Genomic DNA, 21766 nt, shown 5'->3' with positions numbered 1-21766 from the left:
AAAATCACTGCAAGCAAGTTCTGGTCTCCTATTTTTTCTTTACTTCCATAGAAATTAACAGGAACTTTAGGTACCCTGAGAGTACAGATGTAAATGCAATGTAGAACAAATCAATATGCATGTGGGCAAACATTACTTAGAATTACACTGGTTTTAGTCTAAATCCAGCATGTTGGTTTTGCTAAGCCTTGCCTATTTAGTATAAAGAGTGATCACATACGTGTCATTAAATATCTGCCAATCTTTATAGCCTGGACTGATATCCAATGAAAAAGTAACACTAATGTTCACGTCAACAAACAAACGCTTACAGTTTTGAATTCAAATTACATCTAATGGTACAAACGACATTTCATGGCTTATCCTAGTCCCATTGCATTCATCAGGCTACCACAAAATGGCACAACCAGCATTCACATCATGGAATCCAAGGAGGACACAACAGCACTGACAGCACAACAGCATTAAGGCACATTCATTCTTGTCCTATACTATTCAATATTATGACACTGTTAAGCCTATATTGTCAAGTCCAAATACCTATGCTTCACATCATTAATTAATTTTTCACAAAACTGCCCTTCTTCCCACAGCATTTTGTCAATGATTAGTACTTACTGTTAGATTTCACATTAATGGTTTACTTCTTGAATAAATAAAAATCTCTATTACTTGTCAATCTTTTGATCTCTTCTTGTTTCAAAATTATCACAGGTTTCATTCGTCCTGGCCTTCTGAAAATAAACACCTTGCAGTACAAAATAGCCAAGAAAGGCATATGAAACAAATAATCTTTTTCAATTAATTTACCTAAATGCATGAATGTAATTGAACTTGCATACTAGAATTATTGACTTGTTTCACGTGTATTTTAGAAGAGCACTTTATTCTATGAAGGACAGCTTAAAGCAAGTCTGACAGTTACAAACTGTAAGGTGCACAAATATGTCTGGTAATAGAGGCCCTAGAACTATGGGAAACAGGCTACCTGTTTGTTACAGGTGCACATTAAACACTTCAATAATTTAAGTAAATTGATGTCTCACACTCATCACTGCATTTTGTAATTTTAGAGGATGACCATCTATTAAAATCTCAATAGCAAAACATAATATTAAATACAGGATATCAATTACACTCATACAATCCTAGATGACCCTGTATTCAAAATTTAAAGCATGTAAAAATTAAAATCAAGCTTCACCTTTAACATTCTTTCCAAATCCCATAGAGGCAGGAACTGCACTGTCTGCTTGTATTTTGCTGTTTGTTTTCTCTTTCATGACTTCATCATCACTTGAAACATCATCAGAGTTCATCTTCTTTTTCTTTTTCTTTTTTTTGTGTCGAGGAGGGAGCTTTTTCGGAAAGGTAAACATGGGAAATATCACAAGGAGCATTGCAATAGCACAAAGGAGAAATCCACTCCACCTAATGCCAGGAGACAGGAACAGAAATGAAAGCCAACACATTACATGAAATAAAAAAAAAAAAAAAAAACCAACAAAGTAATTATTACAGGCTGTACTGGCTGGAAAGACATATTTGCAAAATATGGAACATTAACATTAAGAGTAAAGGATTGGAGTGGGGGAGAGGCTTCACTGCACTAAAACCCTTAATTAGAAGATACTTCTGTTGGCTTGTCTACTGATAAATGTATTTATCCGGAACCCACCAAACATTATGGAATAGTGTCAGTTTTGAGTTCCTGTAAATTTTCACTTTTGGTAATTATTCAGTACCAAGTACTGAGAAGTAGATACTCACTGTTACTTTGCCTTTCCTGGATAATTCCCAGTAAAGCAACACAGTATTCCTCTGCGGATCATGAAAAAAGTTATCCATGGTACGACAAGATAAAATGTCCAGATGGATACATCAGGGCTAAATCTGTTCTGCTTTCCAATGCCTGCCTCTCACTGCCCTGACTGTCCAATTCTCTCCCTCCCCAATGAGGAGCTCCCAAAGCCTGGTTGTAAACAACTGGTGTCTTGCAGTTCACGCCAGGGTTTACGCCTAAAATTTTGCAGCTCTGTTCTGTGACCACAACCTGAAATAGCCCTTCACAAAGAATTCCCTCTTCTCTCCCTCTGTCTTGTAAGAACAAGTTATAAACAACCCTGCAATGATCCCTTGGCTCCCACGGAATGACTGAGGCCATACCACAGAAGGGGCAACGTATGGGATGCCAGAAAAGTGCCCTTCAGACTACAGGCATACAGTTATCCTCCCTGAGGCCAAGAACCTTAATGAACTTTACCACAGCAACACAGATGGGCAAAAGGGCCTTACTAGAAAGTACTCCAGAGTTAACCTTCTGCAGTCAGAAGGCTGATAACAGAGTATCAGATAACACAATTTCTTCTCAAAGTTCATCTTGCAACGGAAGACTACAAGGAAACATGGTTAAACTCACATAGATGCTTCCATAAAGAAGGACAACCTCAGAATTCACCCACAGAGTTCTTCCCATGTACTGAAAGTGCAATTCTCACTATATACTAATCCAATTGTACTGCGTTTACACGGCACAGTTTCAGTAGCGGGTTGGGGGCTGCAGGGGTGCTTCTTTGAGAAGACACTATGAGCTGCCCCCTTGTTGGACAGAACCAGCTCCAGCCAGCTCCAAAATAGATTCACCACTGCCCAAAGCTGAGCCCATCAGCGATGCTGGTGGTACCTCTGTGGTAACTTATTTAAGAAAGGGTAAAAAATGCTACGCAGCAGCTGCGTGAGGGAAGTGAAAAAATGTGAGAGAAACAGCCCTGCAGATACCAAGGTGAGAGAAGAAGGATGGGGACCAGGTGCTCCAGGTGCCAGAGCAGAGATTTGCCTGCAGGCCTAGGATAAGATCATGGTAACACAGGTTGTTCTCCTGCAACCCACGGACGACCATGGTGGAGCAAGCTCCTGGAGGAACTGCAGCCTGTGGAGAGGAGCCCACGCCGGAGCAGGTTTGCTGGCAGGACTTGTGACCCATGGGAGACCCACACTGGAGCAGTCTGTTCCTGAAGGTCTGCACCCCATGGAAAAGACCCATGCTGGAGCAGTTAATGAAAGAGCCTCCCATGGGAGGGACCCCGCACTGAAGCAGGGGAAGAGCGTGAGGAGGAAGGAGCAACAGAGACGAAATGGTATGAACTGACTGCAACCCCCATTCCCCGTCCCCCTGAACCACTCGAGGTGGAGGAGGTAAAAGAATCAGGAGTGAAGTTGAGTCTTGGAAGAAGAGAGGGGTGGGTGGAAAGTGTTTGTAGTTTTAATTCTTACTATCCTACTCTGTTATTAATTGGCAATAAATTAAATTCATTTCCCTAAATCAAGTCTGTTTTGCCCATGATGGATGAGTGTTCTCCCCGTCCTTATCTTGACCCATGAGCTTTTCATAATATTTTCTCCCCCTCTCTGGCTGAGGAGGGAGAGTGAGAGAGCAGCTTGGTGGGCACCCGGCAGCCAGCCAAGGTCAACTCACCACATCAATCTACACAGTGTTTGGAAGTTTCAGTGAAGTCAATCACATTACTGCAGTATCAAACCATGACAACGAAAGACTGAAGCTCTTTGCTTTCAAATCAGTTTACAGAACTGTGGTGGGATTTCTCCCACAGGAGACAGTTCTCCATGAACTTGCCCAACATGAGTCCTTCCCGCTGACTGCAGTTCTTCACAAACCGCTTTTAACTCTGTTATCCCAGAGGCGCTTCCACCGTCGCTGATGGGCTTGGCCTTGGCCAGCAGCAGGTCTGTCTGGAGCTGGCTGGCATTGGCTCTGTCGGACGTGGGGGAAGCTTCCAGCGGCTTCTCACAGATGCCACCCCTGTAGCTCCCCCACTACCAAAACCTTGCCACACAAACCCAATACAAGAACATTTTTTACATTTTTTGTACATCCTTCATACTTAAAAAAGGAAGCTAGAACAGGAAGCTACTAATTATATATTTGTTCAAACTTTAAACATTTAAAAGTGTTGAGTAGACAGGATTACTTGCATAAGAAACAAAAACATTTGGCTTCGTATTTGTAATGAAAGGATTTTGCAAACTGTATTTTTAAATGAAGGCAAATTCATATGCATGTGTAATGGCTTGTGTCGTAAATGGTTATGCAAAGGCAAACACCAATCAATCAACCATGTGTAAAACAATTTTGTTAGAAAGATTGCATGGGAGGCTTCTGTGAGGCAAATCTAAGTAACTCAAAGTTTTGACTAGTTTTGATATTATGTAAACAGAAAACCCTCCATTCATTTTAGCTGATAACATACACGGATTAGAAAACAGACTTTTAGGAGGATTAGTCAGCACTATCAGACAGGGAATAAATTGGTAGACCATAAAAATGTAGTAACATCCCTTTCAGGATCTCAAAGGCAGAAGCTGCAAAGGCACTGATCAAAGAAACGATCTGTGGCAATAATACGCAGAACTCTGAAACCACCCACTCAGCAGGAAATAGCAAAGGAGGCAGGGGCCTGTCATGTAGCACGAGATGAAATTCAAATCCAAAGGGACAATTCCGGCAGCATACCGAGTGCTGGAGATAGATATCACAAATGCAGCACTGGATGCAATTATCTGTACTGTCTACACTTCACATCTTCCTAGAGAAATATCAAAGAATTGGAAAACAGACAAAAGAAGGTATCAAAAATAATAATGACACCTACAATGGGAAATGAGAGGTCAGAACAGGATCTGTATTAATTTAAAAGCCCTTGATTTTCTGTCTTCTAAAGTCAGAGAAAAAATATGTGGGAGAATACCTTAAAGGCATTTCCATAAGCTCTAGGACCTCAAATAAAAGCAATTAAAGCTAAGGAAGGACCAGACAGTGCTGGAGGAATTCCTTTAAACTTCTTGTGTGGAATGTCGATGAAAGACTATACAGGAAGATCCAAGTATTAAACAGATTCAGAACTAGGCAAACACTCAGAAAAGTGTCAGCAAAAGAAAATTTGATTCAAAGCACCTGACAGACCGCCAAGGGCTACTCCGCAACTAATGAGATCCTTGTATAGCACATTAACAGTTCTCAAAGACAACAACATGATGGATGATTTCTAACAGCTATCCCTACAGTTACTACATTTGAATAAAAAGCAATTTTAAACATTTGACAGGCTAGCATAGACACCTGGCCTGTAATGTAGCCCAGACCACCTACAGAAAGCCCAGATGTGCAAAACCCAGCAGTGCAAACCCAAGTTCTGTGAAACTCAAGGAACAATCAGATCAGAAATAACCCTGAGAAACACCCACTTACTTTGTTTATGAGGTTTCACAAGAGACAAACCAAGTTACCTGTCCTGCATATAAACAATATACCTCTTAGAAAGGAACAGCTTAAGTAAAAAATAGGCTTTACTGTAACTTTTGTTGCCATATATCACAGTTGCTATACTTACTATTTTGCCTATAATCATTGCCTCCTTCAATAATGGAATTTTTCCACTGGGTCCCTGCAATAAGTTACATTAGAAACCTTACAGCTGTAGTAAGAGAAAGATGAGAATTAAAGACACTAATTCACTTCAAAGGAGACAACGCTGAGAAATCTCAAATATGACTGCCCATTAACTTATCTCAACTGCACCCTACTTTTAAAAAGCGTATCAGCTGAAGTAAGTGCTAGACTACACTTATATTCCAAATCGTTAGATTACATACATAAAAATAAACTTGGCTACGCGGCACTTCACTCCAAGGAGAAAATGTCACAGTCCCAGAAAATAGATTTCAGTGGAATGAAAGTCTACACTTCCACAGCTCTCTGCAACCGTGCAGTCAGTGAGCAGCAAGGGACAAAGGACCAGTCCTCACACCGTCAGAGTCTTCATTTTAATGGGTAGACAAAGTTTCAGAAAGAGAAGAGAGAATGAGGCACAGATGCTATGAACACCACCGAACTTTTATGAGAGGCTACCACAGACTGTGAAACAAATTGCCAGAGATCTGATAGCAGGGGATACTTTTTAGAAATTAAAGAGAGAAAAAATTGAGAGCACCAAAAATGAAAAAAACTAACACAAGGACCTGGAACACCCTTCAGGGAAAGCCACTGTCTACAGATTTAATCAACATGATGGAAAAAGGAAACTGAATGGCTTTTGCTTTTCTCTGTTGGCTAAAATATGACTCCCCCACTGAGATCCTATGACAAGCAATTTCCTGACCTTGTTTCTGTCATATTTGCATCACTTCTGCTGGCATCCTTGTGCAAAATTGAAATCACCAAGATACTTTGTTCAGGTGACATTAAACATTGAAGATACATAAAATGCATTTAGCAATTTGACATAAAATCTTCCAAATGCCCAAACTAGGCTCTTTTCCCTATTTTGCTTGCAAGGCCTGGTAGAGTAGATGTTCTCAAAGCCTGCCCACAGAAATAACTGTAAGAGGTGACTTCTCACAACTGTTGCCATGGCGCAGAGTGGTTACAGCATTCCTATAGGATGCTGGGGATCCATCCCTGGCACTGGGCATCCATCCCTGCCATTCACTCTTTTGAGGGAGGACAGTTAAACTTGTAATTCATGAGCAAGGACATGCATTTTTTTGCCTGATCTCCCTGATGCATTTGGCTATAACAACATTGCACGTATATCCAAGCCAGCTTTAAACATGTAGTAGTGGCCATCCATCTGCTGCGGCACAGAGCTTTGTGCAAATGGCCTGAGAAGTGACAAACTTATGTGTCCATGCCACTCTGGTTATTTTACCTTCACCTGAGCTGTTTAAGTTAAACTCACACAGATATGCCCACACTACGAGGCAGCTACATCAGTGGTTGCATTATGGTAAAAAGTAAAAGCTTACCCCACACTCGTATAGCCCCACTTATTTCATTATTAAATATTCCCTGGAAGTGTTCAAGGCCAGGTTGGATTAGACTTTGGGCAACCTGGTCTAGTGGAAGGTGTCCCTGCCCATTGTAGGGGGTTTGGAACTAGATGATCTTTGAGGTCCCTTCCAACCCAAACCATTCTATGGTTCTATGATTCTATATTTATGGTCCAGTTCATGATTTCTGTTGAAAAGTACTGATCAGATGCTGACTGCTAGTTCTGACATGTCTTCAAAAGCACATGAAACATAAGAGTTTTACAATGAATGTATAATAGTTTGATTTCTAGTCTTTCATTCAAGAATAGTCAAAGCATGTTTTTCACACTGCAGCACATTCACATGACAAATCTTTTCTGTGAGAGAAGTCAGTATATACATGAGAGCACAGAGTCGTTAACCCCAAAGGCACAGGTTAACTGAGCACTCAGGTTTGCCTTTCTCTCGCTGAAAATTCAGCTAGATGTTTCTCTGCAGCAATGCTCTTGGACTAAGTAAGACAAATAAAGCAGCAATAAATCTTCAAAGGCTTAGGAACACTCCAAAGAGAGAATTTTTCACATCAAACTGTCAGGAGAGATCACTGCAGGATAAATAGAAACAGATACAATCTGACTGCGATAGTGGAGTGACAAACACTAATCCAGTGCATGAGAGCTGACACTGCACCCTACACCTAGAAAGCAGAGGTATCTTCTGGGGATAATGAACGTAAGTCTTTCCTGGGCTTGCACAAAAATTTCAAGGCAGATTTATGAAAGAGCTGAGAAAAGCCAGTTAGAGCCTCCTCAAGACCTGCTTCCTCAAACAGACATTTCCAAGGAGGCCACATATCAAAGGCTGCCCAAAGACATCAGCTAACAACTATGACTGTTACATCTCAGCGGTGCTGGAAGCCTACTATTTACTAGAGAATAATGTGACGGTTTACATCATCTGCTGCCTAAACACGAGTCATCATGCTGAGAAACAAGACTGGAAAGGTCATGTTCTGACCCCATCCTACCTCCTCCTCCTAGACCAGGGTAAACAAAGTCTACCATTTCTCATCTGGGCAGCAGAGCTCAGCGGTTCATGCTGCCTGCTCTGGAAAACTAAAGAAGGGATTAATCCACCTTCCAGCAGGAAGGGCTCAAGCAGTGATCCTCGATGGCCTCTTGCAACTTGGATGTTTTGTCCTGTCATCCCCATGCTGAGTGCTGTCAGTCAGTGCCCACAGTGGTCAGAGACAGTCCTGGAGTAGCCAAAAGCAGGAGGTTTTCCAAGCAATGTGCCTGTGTGCTTCTGTGGCAAACGTTCCCTCTCTGTCAGAGGCTAGTGTGTAGTAGAGAGAGACCTCCTCTTCCTTGGCCTTCTGCTACAACGTTAAACAAGCCCTCCAGGGATACAATTTCCCTACCTGTCTCAATTCCATACCAGAGAGTAGGTTTGAAAAATGCTTGATTCTTACCAGTTTCCAATGAATCGGGGATCACTCTGGTCAATATAAACAGTTGTCCTAGGATCAACATAGAAACCAATAAGAAGTCCTCCTAGCAAGTATCCAGCTGCAGGACCCAGTGCTCCCATGACGTACATGATGGCTGAGGAAATAAAAGGTCAGAGTCATACATCAATAAAAGGAATGCTTCATTAGTTATTTATGTGTAAAATCCAAAAGTAAAAGACACTTCTTAAAGCAGGGGGTTTTGTACCCTAAAACCTTCAGAGCCCTTTTTTGCAACCTTCAAAGGCAGCAACTTCTGCATAACTAACATATTGATAAGAAAATTACTGCTTTCTGTACATTTTCAGTCAAATTATGGATGGAAGTACACACTACTTTGGTATTTTGGATGGAAAGCATACTTGACTGACATATTTTTCATATTTGGTAACATTTCCTTTGAATCAAAACAATATTTAATACATAAATAGAAAAAAAATAACTAATGGTAAGAAAACAGAAAAGCAAAGCATAAAAATTGTGTAAGACACCAAGGAATAAAGTACAACATTCCAACTTAATTACCATCAGACTAATACTGAATTTAAAACAACGATCAAAGTTAAGAAATCAAATATTCCTATTTCAGAGATTGACAGAAATGTGTTTTCATCTGTGTAGCCACAGACTTGCACCTGCTTCGCATACTGATACCAGCAGACCACATATACCATATTTCCTGTGAGACTTCTGCCTTATTCGGAACATTTGATCTTTTAAATTTAAAATCTTAATGCTATTTTAAAAGAGATTTCCTAATTTAAAAAGCAAATAAAATGAAAATAAGTTTCTCATGTGCAACCATGCAGACACACATTTTAAAACATCATCATGGTCCGAACATTGGATGACAGCAAAATCCTTGTAACTTGGAATAATAGAGTAGGAGATATCAATAGAAGGCCCCTATCTCCTGCGTCTGCTACAAGATACTCTTCAGAGTGCAATCTCCAGTCCCAGTTCTTCAGCCATCCACACCAGGGCATGTGTGAGAAAACATCACAGCTCCCCTTTGGCTTGCATGCCAGTGCAACGGAGAGACCGAGGCAAGGAAAGTCTACATCTTAGCAGGGGGCCAAGACGCAACTGGATCTGGGACCCAGGAAACCCTTCTGCATCTCCCAGTAGAGGCATAGTTGGGAGACACCAGCAGGAGCAGACAAAAACATCTGGTCTGCTGACAAGAACTGAGTGCTGAGATTTAGGAATCCTGCTCTCATTTCCAGGTTTTGAAAGGTGCAGAATTTAAAGGCTGTCATTTGCCTTGCCCTTAAGTCTTGCCAATTCCACGTCTTTCCTTTTCTACTTCTGCAATCCCAAATGAACGTTTGACCTAAGCCAAGGTCAGTTATCACAACCTCAAATTCAGACACCTTCCTTCTACAAGATCCATACGATCTTGACCACAACACCAAGACCACAGCCATCTTCCAAAGATTGTTCTCTTGTAAGGGTTCAGCTGTATCAGCTCAATGTTCAAAAGTCCATGGGGCCTGATAGGATTCATCCCAGAGTACTGAAGGAGCTAGCAGATGTTATGGCAGGACCTCTCTCGATCATTTACTAAAGGTCTTGGGAGTCTGGGGAGGTCCCCACTGACTGGAAGCTAGCCAATGTTATTGCAATCTACAAAAAGGGCGTGAGGGAAGACCCAGGGAACTACACACCTGTTAGTCTAATCTCAGTTCCTGGAAAAATGATGGAGAAGATTATACTGGGTACTACTGAAAGGCATTTAAAAAATAATGCAGTCATCAGGCACAGTCAACATGGGTTCACAGAAGGAAAGTCCTGTTTAACTAATTTGATACCCTTCTATAAGGTCACCCGCCTAGTAGATAAAGGGAAGGCAGTGGATGTAATTTTTCTGGATTTTAGTAAGGCTTTTGATAATGTCCCCCACAGCATCCTTCTGGACAAGCTGTCCAACTGTGGGATGAGCAGGTTCACAGTGCATTGGGTGAAGAACTGGCTGAAGCGCAGAGCTCAAAGGGTTGTAGTGAATGGGGCTGCATCTGGCTGGCGACTGACTGGTCACCAGCGGTGTTCCTCAGGGTTCAATTCTAGGGCCAGTTATGTTCAATATATTTATCAACAATCTGGAAGCAGGAGTTGAATGAATCATTAGCAAGTTTGCTGATGATACCAAAGTGGGAAGTGCTGTTCACTGTCTTGAGGGAACAAGAGGCCTTGCAGAGGGATATAGATAGATTGAAGCATTGGGCTATGTTTAATGGCAGGAAATTTAACAAGTCCAAATGCCAGATTCGCACCTGGGACAGAGTAATGCCAGGCACAAGTATAAATCGGGAGAGCAGCGGCTGTGGAGCAGCCTTGCAGAAAGGGATCTGGTGGTGCTGCTCAACAGCAGCGCAACATGAGCCAGCAGGGTGCCCTGGCAGCCAGGAGGGCAACCCGCGTCCTGGGGTGCATCAAACACAGCGTAACCAGCCAGTCAAAAGAGGTGATTGTCCACTGAGTTCAGCATTGGTGCAGCCTCACCTTCAGTACAGTGTGCAGTTCTGGGGCCCACAATTTCAGAAGGATGGGAAGGTCCTCGAATGTGTCCAGGACTTGAACGCATGTCCTGTGAGGAGAAGTTAAGGACTTTGGGCTTGTCTAGTGTGAAGAAAAGGAGGCTGAGGGGTGACCTCATTGCTCTCTGCAGATTCCTGAGGAGGGGAAGTGGAAAGGGAGGTGCTGGGCTCTTCTCCCTGGGATCCAGTGATAGGACGTGTGGGAATGGTTCAAAGCTGCACCAGGGGAGGTTCAGAGTGGACATTAAGAAGCACTTCTTTATCAAGAGAGTGGTCAAACCCTGGAACAGGCTTCCTAGAGAGGTGGTCAATGCCCCAAGGCTGTCAGTGTTTGAGAGGCATTTGGACAATGCCCTTAACAACAGGCTTTAACTTCTGGTCAGCCCTGAAGTGGTCAGGCAGTTGGACTAGATGATTGTTGTAGGTCCGTTCCAACTGAAATAGTCTATTCTACTCTATTCTATTCTATTCTATTCTACTCCCCTACACCATCTCTTTCCTTCCTTAATGCATCCTGCAGTACTCCTCCCTTTTAAGATGCTTCTGCCCTGCTTCCCATACTGTCTGGCTGTAAGCACGAAAAGCAAGAGGTAAGGGATGGTCTCTGCTGGCCCCTCATATGTCTGGTACCACCCAAACCCAAGCTCCAGCAGCACAACACCACTTGCTCAGGTACTGCAGATCCACCGTGTAGCACATGAAAAAACAACTGATTATCTAATTCTCTGAAAACATCACCTTCACCACAAAATCTCTGTCTCCACATGGTTTCTGTGGACCAGTCACTCTCCATGGCAGTATGCAGACTCCATCTTTTTTGGTCCCATTCTCAATCAGACATGCTGTGTCCTAGACGGCAGCAGCTGAGGAAGCATAACTGAGTTGTTAGAGCTTGGGTTTCTGCGTTACCAGTTATAGTAACTTATATCTCACAGACAAAATAAGCAAAAAAGAAATCACTAAATCTGCCTGATTAAACCAAAGTAACTTGTACATTTTCATCTTATGCTTTGAAATAAGAGAAAGAAGAAAAATAACATTCTCATGAGTAAAGAACATTCTCATGAGTAAAAAGAGGCCGCTGAGAGTGATATTGCAGGGAAAAAAATCAGAAAAGGTAAACTGCCTATAGTAAAAAATGCTTCCAGACTACAAATTGATTAAACAGATTTATCACTTTTAAGTTACTCTTTCTCAAACACATTTTCAGTCTTTATGAAACTGCAATTTCAAATAATTAGATTTTGCTGAAGTCTTTTTTGCATAATGGTTTCCAGAACAGTGTTCACTATTTAAATTTATTCCAGCCATGTTCCCTTCTGGACTGATTGTAAACAATTCTCTGTATGCCTAAAATGCTCCATCAGACATTGTAGCACTGCTCCTTAGCAGTAAGTGGTTAGATAAACCCCACAGTAACTGTTATTTGCAAAATCTACATCATGAGGAGGGGGAAAAAAACAACCTCCACCCACTATAATAAATTTCATTCTACAAATGTTTGCTTGGAGAATTGATTCAAACACCTACAGCAAACTCAGATCTCTAAAAAGTTTACAGAGGAAACACAAAGAGAGTAAAAGAGTGACTTAATCCATTCATTCAAGTATTCAGAAACAATACTTATGGTGCATTTATTCAGATCCAGCTGCACCAATGAAACACGCAAAATGCAGCAACTGCTTAGGCTTAGAAGCACTACGCAGAGAGTGTATTTTGTATACCTGGTAACTTCAGAGAGTTCTCTTCATAAGCAGCAATACAGTAAAGATAAAAATAACTGTACACTGTGCTCCATTAGAGGACAGAATGCTGCCCACCATTTCAAAAGTATTTTAAAATTACTGTATGCTGTTCAGGCTTCAAGGGTTTTTTTTTTAATATAACTTACAGACAACATGTAACTTTCAGAATCTTTCAGAGAACAGAGAGCCTCCACGTGCCTGGTCCAGGGCAGGAGGAAACCTGTGCGCAGACAAGTTCCACAACTGCCATTTTAAGACACTTTGCAGCACCTTCCTCAGCACCTAGTAATGGCCACTATCAGAAACCGGACACCAAGTGCAATAAACTGACTTGGACTTCTAAATAAGACTACAGATGGCAAGTAAAATATTTTGATATTTCAAAATGAGGTACTTGAAAAAGTCTGCCCCAAACCTCCAAACCTCGTTGTGGAAGTGAAGGGAAAGCCAGATCCAAGAGTCACCCTTGTAGGCTGCTCCAGAGTCCTCGACCCTTGAAATGCTGGCCACAGCCCTCACAGCTATGCACCCCAGTGTCCAGCAGTAAAGAGGTTCCTGATTCCCAAACAGGCCACCAAGATTACTGGATGACATGTAAAGGAAACTAAACTGGAAACAGATTCAATCAGGGCATCATCAAAACTGAACCCACTTCACAAATAAAAAATTCTATGGAGAACTGTTCCGTAATTTTTTCCACTCAGGTCACTAGAAGGTCTCCTGCTTTTGGACAAAAAAGGTTCTCAAACATGTAGATGATGTAGGAGCACCGTTCTTTCAGCCCCTGCCTGGCACTTCAGCTAGCTCTTTTTGGTCCTCCCTCTTTGGGCCACGATCTGGGATCTTGATCTACGGAGTTGCACCAATTCAACAGCCGAGAAGCTTCAACAACAGAAGTAATAAATATTTTTATCAGGGGACATGCTGGAGTACTGTGATGCACGGACAGGCTGATTTTTTAAATTGCCCTTAAAACCAGGATTTGTCTTTTAACCTCCTAGCCATAACCTTGACTGGTGCTGAGATTTGCAAGTTCCCTTCAAATTTTTTAAGTCATAAAAAACTATGCTATGAAATAGCAGTAGTATCTCCTCTCCCATGATAAAATAGAGATTAAGTATATTCTGCAAGCTGTATCTTTACTCTGAACAATAAATCATCTTCAAAAGATAAAATGAGGAACTATTGTCAATATAGACATATTGGCTACAACATTCATCTGAATCTCTTCTAATTGTTTTCTATTGAAATGAAAAATTGTACCCCTAAGAGTTACTGCATTAGCCATGCATGTTCAATGCTGGCAAGTCACTGAGTACACTTCTCTGGAAATGTGCGTCTCCACAGGAGAGAGTATCTGCAGGTCACCCACTCCTAGCTGAACTACAGCCATCTGAGAACTACTCATGACATTCAACACAACCAGCTCAGACTGGATTTTGCAGAAGTTTTTCCCCAGAAGCCTGTCCTAGCTTGCTGCTGCCGTGATGGATCTTGTCTTCAAACGAAAGCACAGGTTAGTCTACTACAATTACATGGTATTTAACAAGACAATTTCAAAGACCAAAGACATTGCAGATTCTCTCAAGTGTCTCTTTTCTCTGAAGAACTCAGCATTGTGGGGAGGAGTTTGCCTTAGCAAGCACACCTCTTTCTCCGGGTGCAGCTTCTCCTCAGTGACGAGGGACAGCCTTTCCCAGCCCTCCCCAAACCTGGGCTTTCAGATCATAATTCTACCTCTGACACAGACTGTGGATAAGTAAAAATATCCTGGTTCAGACACAGTTAGTTAAGTGTCCATTTGCTGCCACGATATCCAGCCATGGTTACTTTAATTTCTTTGAAGCTTTGTACCTGAGGAGCTCCTCTGCCTCACTGAGAATGTCCTCAGCATGGTATATTGTCTCAGGCATGACACCATACTAGCAAGGCTGTCTAGTTTTGAAACTGCAGCTGGCTATGGCTAGCCAGGCGTAGCCACAAATGTCCATCACAGCTAAGATGTTGGAGGGGAGACAGAAAGGGAGTGAAACCAACAGTAATTGAATTACACATGGAATTTACCTACTAAAGCGAAGTAAGATTAAGCAATGATGTCATTCTTCTCCACTGAAAACTTTATCCTGGTTCATGCTGCAATCAATGTTGCCATTTAAACAACATTTGGCAAGTTATAATATTGTCTATTGCTTCTGTTCATAGGAGATTCTTCTTCAACAGAAGAAAGCTTTACATAGAGCCTATTGCAGCGAAGTCTTAATGACTAGAATAAGACGGACCGAATCCTCTACAGGTCCAAAAATGCCTGTGTTCAGATCACATGCATGAAATAACTTTGTTGCCAAAGATTTTATTTTTTTTTAATCTACCCACAGTATAAAAATATACTGAGACAGAGGTCATAAAAATACTTTGAATGCCCTTTTCCTCCTCTAATCACACCAAATGACAACTTCAATATGTGTTGCATATGGGAATATATAACGTGTCCCTATGGCATCCTCAAATGCATACAATGTTAACCTTTCAACTGTGCGTGTTTATATTAGTAATGTTAGCGCCAATTAAAGTCGCAGGCATCATATTGTGCCTTGATGAACAGAAACTACACAACAAAAAGTGAAAAGAAAGACATATTTTGCTCAGTTGCTCTCATCTCCTCTGTGTGCACACGCATGTCACCACACAGAGTTTATCACTGGATGAGAAGGAACATTTCTGAAAGGCCCCGTTGTTCAAATCTTGGCAGCACGTCACCATAGTACAACTGTTCATGTCATGCATGTGTAAGGCAAGCAGAATTTGACCTTTATTCTGTTTTCAATGAAAGTTTAGAATTTGCAAACTCCTGCAAAAGCTACAGTGTGCATTCTGGAGGGGTTTTTTAATATATATATATATATTTATTTTTTATATATATATATATATATGCATTTTTTCCCTGTTGGAGACGTATGGCAATTTTAGTAGATTTTGCAGGACACTTTTTAGTGACATAGAAGTATAATCCTTTTATATCTGCAGATTTCAAATTTTTACTCCAAAAACTTAACTGTCATTAGTATGAGGGTATTGATTGTGAAACAGAGATACAAAAGATAGAGTGAATCCCCCATAGTCATGGAGTAGCGTGGAAAGTCCAGGAGTATAATTTGTATAATGAAAGCAATAACCCAGTGTCCTACCTACCTGCTGAACAACACTCATCCTGAAAGAATAGCACAAAGGAGAATAAAAACAACAACTAAAAAAACCACTCGTGAATTTGCAATAAAAGTTTTGTGCTTATAGGTTACCTGTCTACAACCTCAGGAGTGAGCTCTAACAGACATGGCAAGATGAACTTCATATAATCCTGACTGTGTCTCTATGCGTCAGGAGATTTAGGGGGCTACAGGAGAAAAAAAGAAAAAAAAAAGTCACAAGGATACCTGTCTGGGATTTTGTAAGCAGATGCAGCATCACCATGCTATGGCAGCATAGCATCCTCTCTAGCCCTACTGCAGCATGTTTCCTTGGAAAGCTGAGTGATGCTGTCACTGAAGACTAAGCAGCGAGATATTTCTGCAGGGTACAGAGCAGGTTTTAATTTCCACACAGAACAAAGCTGACAGGCAGAGGTTTCAATGAGGAACATGTCTCAGCTCTCCCCTATTCCTCTCATGTCCCAGCACCGTGGTGGGGTAGCAAAGGACAAGCAAGCATAAAGCACCTTCCAAAGAAGCACTGCTCCCATTCATAAAGGCATATTTACTTCACCCTGGCCAAATTCACCCACACAGAAGCTACCCAAAAAAACATAAGGTTTAACCACTCTTTTGAGCCTGAGGACACAAAACCAAGAGGAGTTGTGAGCAGAAGCCAGGCAGACTTCGCAGAAGCTTTTAAGTCAGGAAATCAGTTCACTTCCTTCTTTTCTTCATGAACACACAATGAAGCCTATCTATACATGCTTTAGGATTTTTTCTTTAATGTGGTTACTTGCTCAGGAAAAAACCATGCTTTGAGCATTACTGCAGTTCAGATAACAATGGACAGATCAAATCTTTAAATCATTTCCTTTCAAAATGTATTAGCATTACCATGACTTTAAAAGTCTCTCAGATGCAGTGCTCCACTCAAAACAATCAACAGAGCAACAAAACTACCCCAGTAGCCTCCCTTGATCTTTGTATAGAATATATATGTCACTGTTTTCACAGGCAGATTCTACAGATCTAGGAGACAAATTTATAGAGAAGCATAACCAAAGCATAATTTTACATGCCTACAATGCAAACTAAAATGAATGGTCCAGCTTACCACTCCAATAAAAACACTGAAAGTTAAACTGAAAAAAAAAATATGTCCAGAAACTTTTCAATGCCAGATGAAAAGCACAACATTTTCACTTTTCTCTTGCAGATTTATTACTAAGATATCACTTCTATCAAAACAGATATCATTCCCTGGCTCAACAGCTAAGCTACGTTATACTTTGTATTCTCCATTTGTGGTCATATTCTAAAACATTACAATCATTTTCACAGGATCCAATTCTTACAGCACAAAAAGACAAGAAAATAAGGCCAAATAAGACAAATTAAAATAGGCTGCCTATCCCAAAGTGTACCTCTCGAATACACTGTGACTGCAATGCTCCTCCAAGTCACTCGCTATACTGTGGAGCCACAGTGTCTACAAAGAAATTCATCATAAATCAAAATTTCACAGACTCAGCACTTGTCTTTAGGTTGTCTTTAGGTGTGTGCATCCAATCCAACATCTGAAAACACTGAAAACATCAAAGGAGAAAGGTTTACACTTGTACCATGTTATTTCAGCCTTAGAGATACTCAGCTTAAGAAAAGATTGCCCCAAGAAAAACTACTCCATTGCTCAAAATGGAGTCTTTATTCCTTTATTCCTAAAACCTGAGAGCTGTGGAAGTAGAAACCCAAGGGGCAACTGGAGACTGTCCCATTCTTTAGAGACCACTGTTTCATTTGGAAACACAAATATTACTTCTTTTTTTTCTTCAAAAATCTGTGTTTTCTCTCTTTATATTCACCTATAAATAAACATTTGCTGATAATATCACCAAGTACGGCTTGTGGTTAGTAAGTAAATACGAAAAAGACACATCTGCTCTAAGGGTTTAGTGAAAACAGTTGCAATTTCCGAGTCCAGTTTCCCTATCAGTATGGTTAAATGAATTTAGACACCATATACGAGGAAATTCGTAGATTGGATAATTAAGCAAGTCAGATAAGCTTTATCTGTTCTTAAACCAATTTGAAGGCAAGAACCTTCTGCTGATGGTATTCCAAAAGCACATACAGATATCTCTGACTTGAAGCATACAGAAAGTCCCCACTGACATGAATCGTTCGCGTGCCCAAAGATAAGCTTGTCAATACTTGCATGATTAGAATCTAAACTGAAAACAAAGATGCTCTGACATTCTTTCCATGGACTAAGAAGCACTAGTCCCCTAACGATATGTTTTTTTAAAAAATAGAAGTGTCAACAACTACTTAAATGCATGAATAAGAGAACAATCAAACCGTCTTTCCTAAACCTCCGAGGTGTTTTTCCCCACATAGGGAATTTTGATTTGGAAATGCACTGTTATTGCAATTTAGCTCGCAGACAGATGCACCCACTACTTGTGCTGAACGCAGTGAGAATGTCCAAAGATGAACCAAAAGGCAAAACTTTGCTCCTGGCTGTTATTTTCTGGAAATGAGTTCTCAAAAAAGCTCCACATCTCACCTTCAAGTTTTTCAAGTCTCTGTCAGTACACTGCACTATATATGTAAGACAACTTTTAACGTATCCCAAGGTCTGTGAGATTCCAGGCTCTAACTTTTCAAAAAAGCATGTTTCTTAAAGATGTCTTCTCCTGTGCATACCCTTAAATAATGGTCCTAGGCAGAGACATTGACCCTTCATGTAAACATCTACTGAGTGACTCCTCAATCCCTTCTGAATTCTTGATCTCTCACCATCACCAAGTTACCTTCAATGAAACATCATAAATGAAATGTTCATTTCCATACAGAAAATTATCTACCATATATAATCACTAACCTTAATCCTAAGCAAACTACTATTCCAAGTTATTTTAAAAGCCTTAACATCCAAAATCCAAGAAATAACTTGTTAGAGAATTTCATTGTCTTATTTCCCATTCAAACACTGAAAGCTAAATCCACAGTAGTGAACTCATTACTCACACTAGTAGGATCCTTTAAGTTAGTGGGGCTACTCTCACGAGGCAGGCAGGATTTGGCACTTCTGCCCTTTTACTCAGTGATGCTCCTAACAAGAGGACACTGAAGCTCTTGGCTGTCTTTAAGGGATACTGGAGCAGCCTTTTGACTCATAGTCATTCTTTCCGTTAAGTCATGTCAAATGGGAATATCTCATCTCTGCCTGTTAATTGCTTGGCTTTGTTGTTGGGTTTTTTTAATGGTTTGGCAGTTGAGGCTACACATAGACATTTAATTTTCATTAGGGACTATCCCCACGCACGTGCTTATGGACTCTGTTGATCTCAACTTCTTAAAACTAATTTTCATTTCTTTAGTATTACTTATAACTAAACTGGAGTAAGACTGAGCTGTTCCTTCGCATTTCATCCCCTTTTCTTTAGGTTATCATAACTGAAAAATATCAAACTGTGAAAGCTGAAATTTGGCCTGCAGGCAGACCTTACCAGCTAGATCACTAATAAACAAATATAAGAAAGAGACTGAAAGATTTTTCAATTCTGTGATTTTAAAATTGCAATGAGAAAGCCCAGGTCCATAGCTACAAGACCAGCAGAACCTAGCCCAGAACAGTATTTCAGAATACTTCTATCTGTCATAGTTTTATATCATGTTCAGGCAGTGTAACAGCATAATCAGACAGGAATATATCGTTCAGGTCCTCTCGTTTCTTTTTGCTGGGAGAATGCATGCACTCCTGGAAGAAAAGCAGGGCAAAGCCTGGTGAGATATTTCAGGCACAGGATCAGATTTTACAGTATGCCATCATGCACCATGGGAAGAACCAGGAATAAGTACCAGTTCCTTAGCAAAGTCTACGTACATTAAATACCTAATGTCACTGGTTATTGTGCACAAACCAGGTAACGGCACACATAAATATCTGATTTTCACAGGGTGGCTTGACACACATTTTGTACACTTCATCATTATCCAAAACCGTACCTTTGTGCATAGGAAAGAAACCGTGAGAAAGAAAAAGATATAGACCAAATATCAACTGAAAGGGAAGTTTAGGTGCTGATAGTCAAAGAGTTTCTATATATATATTCACTTCTCCTTTGTCCCACCAGCAAGACAACGGAACAAAGAAGGGGGAAATTATTTCAATCATGTCCTCTCAGAATCAATTTCCTTTCAAAAATTGGCTTCTGCCTAGGAGGCACAGGTTAATTACTGAAAACATTGGTGATCGTTTTTCCCTTGACTACCTCTCGCTAATAGATTGCAAAGAAGGGCAAGCCAAATAGCATTTCTTCTTGTTTTCTTTGTAAATTGCACTTACATTTTCATCTTTCAACCGAAACAACAGGAATTACAGTTCATTACTCATATCTGACTGAAAATCTGCCTGTAAGCAAAAGCACATTATTCCAGTAATTTGCAGATGACCCTGTTAGTTTTATTAACATTTATTGTGCTGCTAAAGAAGTTATTTTTCTACATTCAAAAAGGCTGAAAGCTGCAATAGCCTGAATAAAAAACAATATTAAATAACAATTAGTAAAGTGAAATACCCATATTTGAAACCATATTGAAAATATTATTACAGGTCAAAGAGTCTGAAAAACATTTCCATCCATGTGTAACAGTTATAAATAGCGGAGGCTATTTATTTTGGCTATAGGACAACATCATTTTAGGAAAGCCTCCAAAGTTTCAAAATTTGCTCTTTATTCTCCTAAGAACAAAGATTGTTTGGGCATTTTCAGAAAATTGGAATTATGCTGAAATATTTGGGTTTGGAAAAAAAAAAACAAACCCAAACTTGAGCTTTGGGTGCTGGATAGGAGTTTTTCCTTCTCTGTGTCCCCATAGAGGGATCATTAGATGTGAGAGTTCATTCAACTCCATGTTCTGCTTGGAGACAGCAGAGTTTTTCACTGTAGCACCAAAATTAATTTATTCACCACCTCCTTCTTCACGGTCTCCCTATCAACAAGAGATTCATGGTGAAAACAACAGGCTTCCCCTGTCTTCTTCACCACTGCCCACAACAAAAAGCTTTTGGTTTCAGTGCAACAGCAGAATGTTCTTAGTGGCTCTAGTCACAGCTTCTAATAGAATTAGGGCAGAAGAATTAAAACCACCTAGATGTAAACGACGCTTAATCAGGTAGCCAGATCTCGATAGCCAGGTCTTAGAATTTAGATCAATATTATCTAAAAAACAGGTCGTGCAAGGAACCCAGGCTATGGCAAGCCTGACCATGGACCATATGGCCTTAGTAAGAGCAAAGCAGAAGAAACTTCTGTATACACCTGAGCTTCTCAGGCCCTGACTTGGATTCACTGAATAGAAGTAAAAGAGTCCTGGGATTTAGTATCTTGAATTAAAGAAGAATTGCTGAAACTGGACTTGTGACACGAACATGAGAAGTTCTGTCCCAGTTACCTAGTAATATCAAAGACCTATGTCAAAAGCCTGCAAAGGAGCTCTGGGCAGTGAGAAAACACCACTCACACCTCTACTTACTGAACAAGCTCAGGAAATAACCCTTAGATAGGAAAGGATTATCTTCACCCTTGTGTAGACACGGAGCCTATGGAGCAATGCCAGCAAGAAATGCCCCAGCACCTCCTTCCTTCCATAGCTAAGGAGCTAATGGGTGCCCCATGGAGAAACAAACTGTTCCCAAACTACCCTGGCACTCTTGGCACAGTCCCATGAAATAGGACTCAGAAGCACAGAGCTGCTGCTGTTGATCTCTGAAAAGACCCCGCTAAACCCGAAAGATCAAGGGATGTGAATTGTCGGCAATAAACAAGAGATTTAGAGAAAAAGAAATGGGAAATATCAGAGACTCATAGAGAAAAGAGGGTAAGAAAGACAGTTCTGTAAGAAAGCAAAAGGAAGGGAATTCATTCATATTTTTGGTTTGGACAGAAAACCACC

At 40.7% G+C, this 21766-nt stretch overlaps 1 protein-coding gene across 2 annotated transcripts in view; it reads right to left on the bottom strand.

Annotated features, from left to right (window-relative positions):
• The window catches only part of SLCO5A1 (solute carrier organic anion transporter family member 5A1), an 84629-nt gene that overhangs the window by 39924 nt on the left and 22939 nt on the right, over positions 1-21766 (bottom strand). For both annotated transcript variants that reach the window (XM_075743924.1, XM_075743923.1), the window contains exons 3-4: positions 8300-8432; positions 1205-1431 (exon numbers count right to left, since the gene is read on the bottom strand). In XM_075743924.1, coding sequence (XP_075600039.1) covers positions 1205-1431; positions 8300-8432 — 360 coding nt within the window. The remainder of the gene's footprint in view (positions 1-1204; positions 1432-8299; positions 8433-21766) is intronic.

Source organism: Balearica regulorum, chromosome 2 (assembly GCF_011004875.1).
Source record: "Balearica regulorum gibbericeps isolate bBalReg1 chromosome 2, bBalReg1.pri, whole genome shotgun sequence".
Classification (NCBI taxonomy): Eukaryota; Metazoa; Chordata; class Aves; order Gruiformes; family Gruidae; genus Balearica; species Balearica regulorum.
This window is presented reverse-complemented; position numbering and strand designations above follow the sequence as displayed.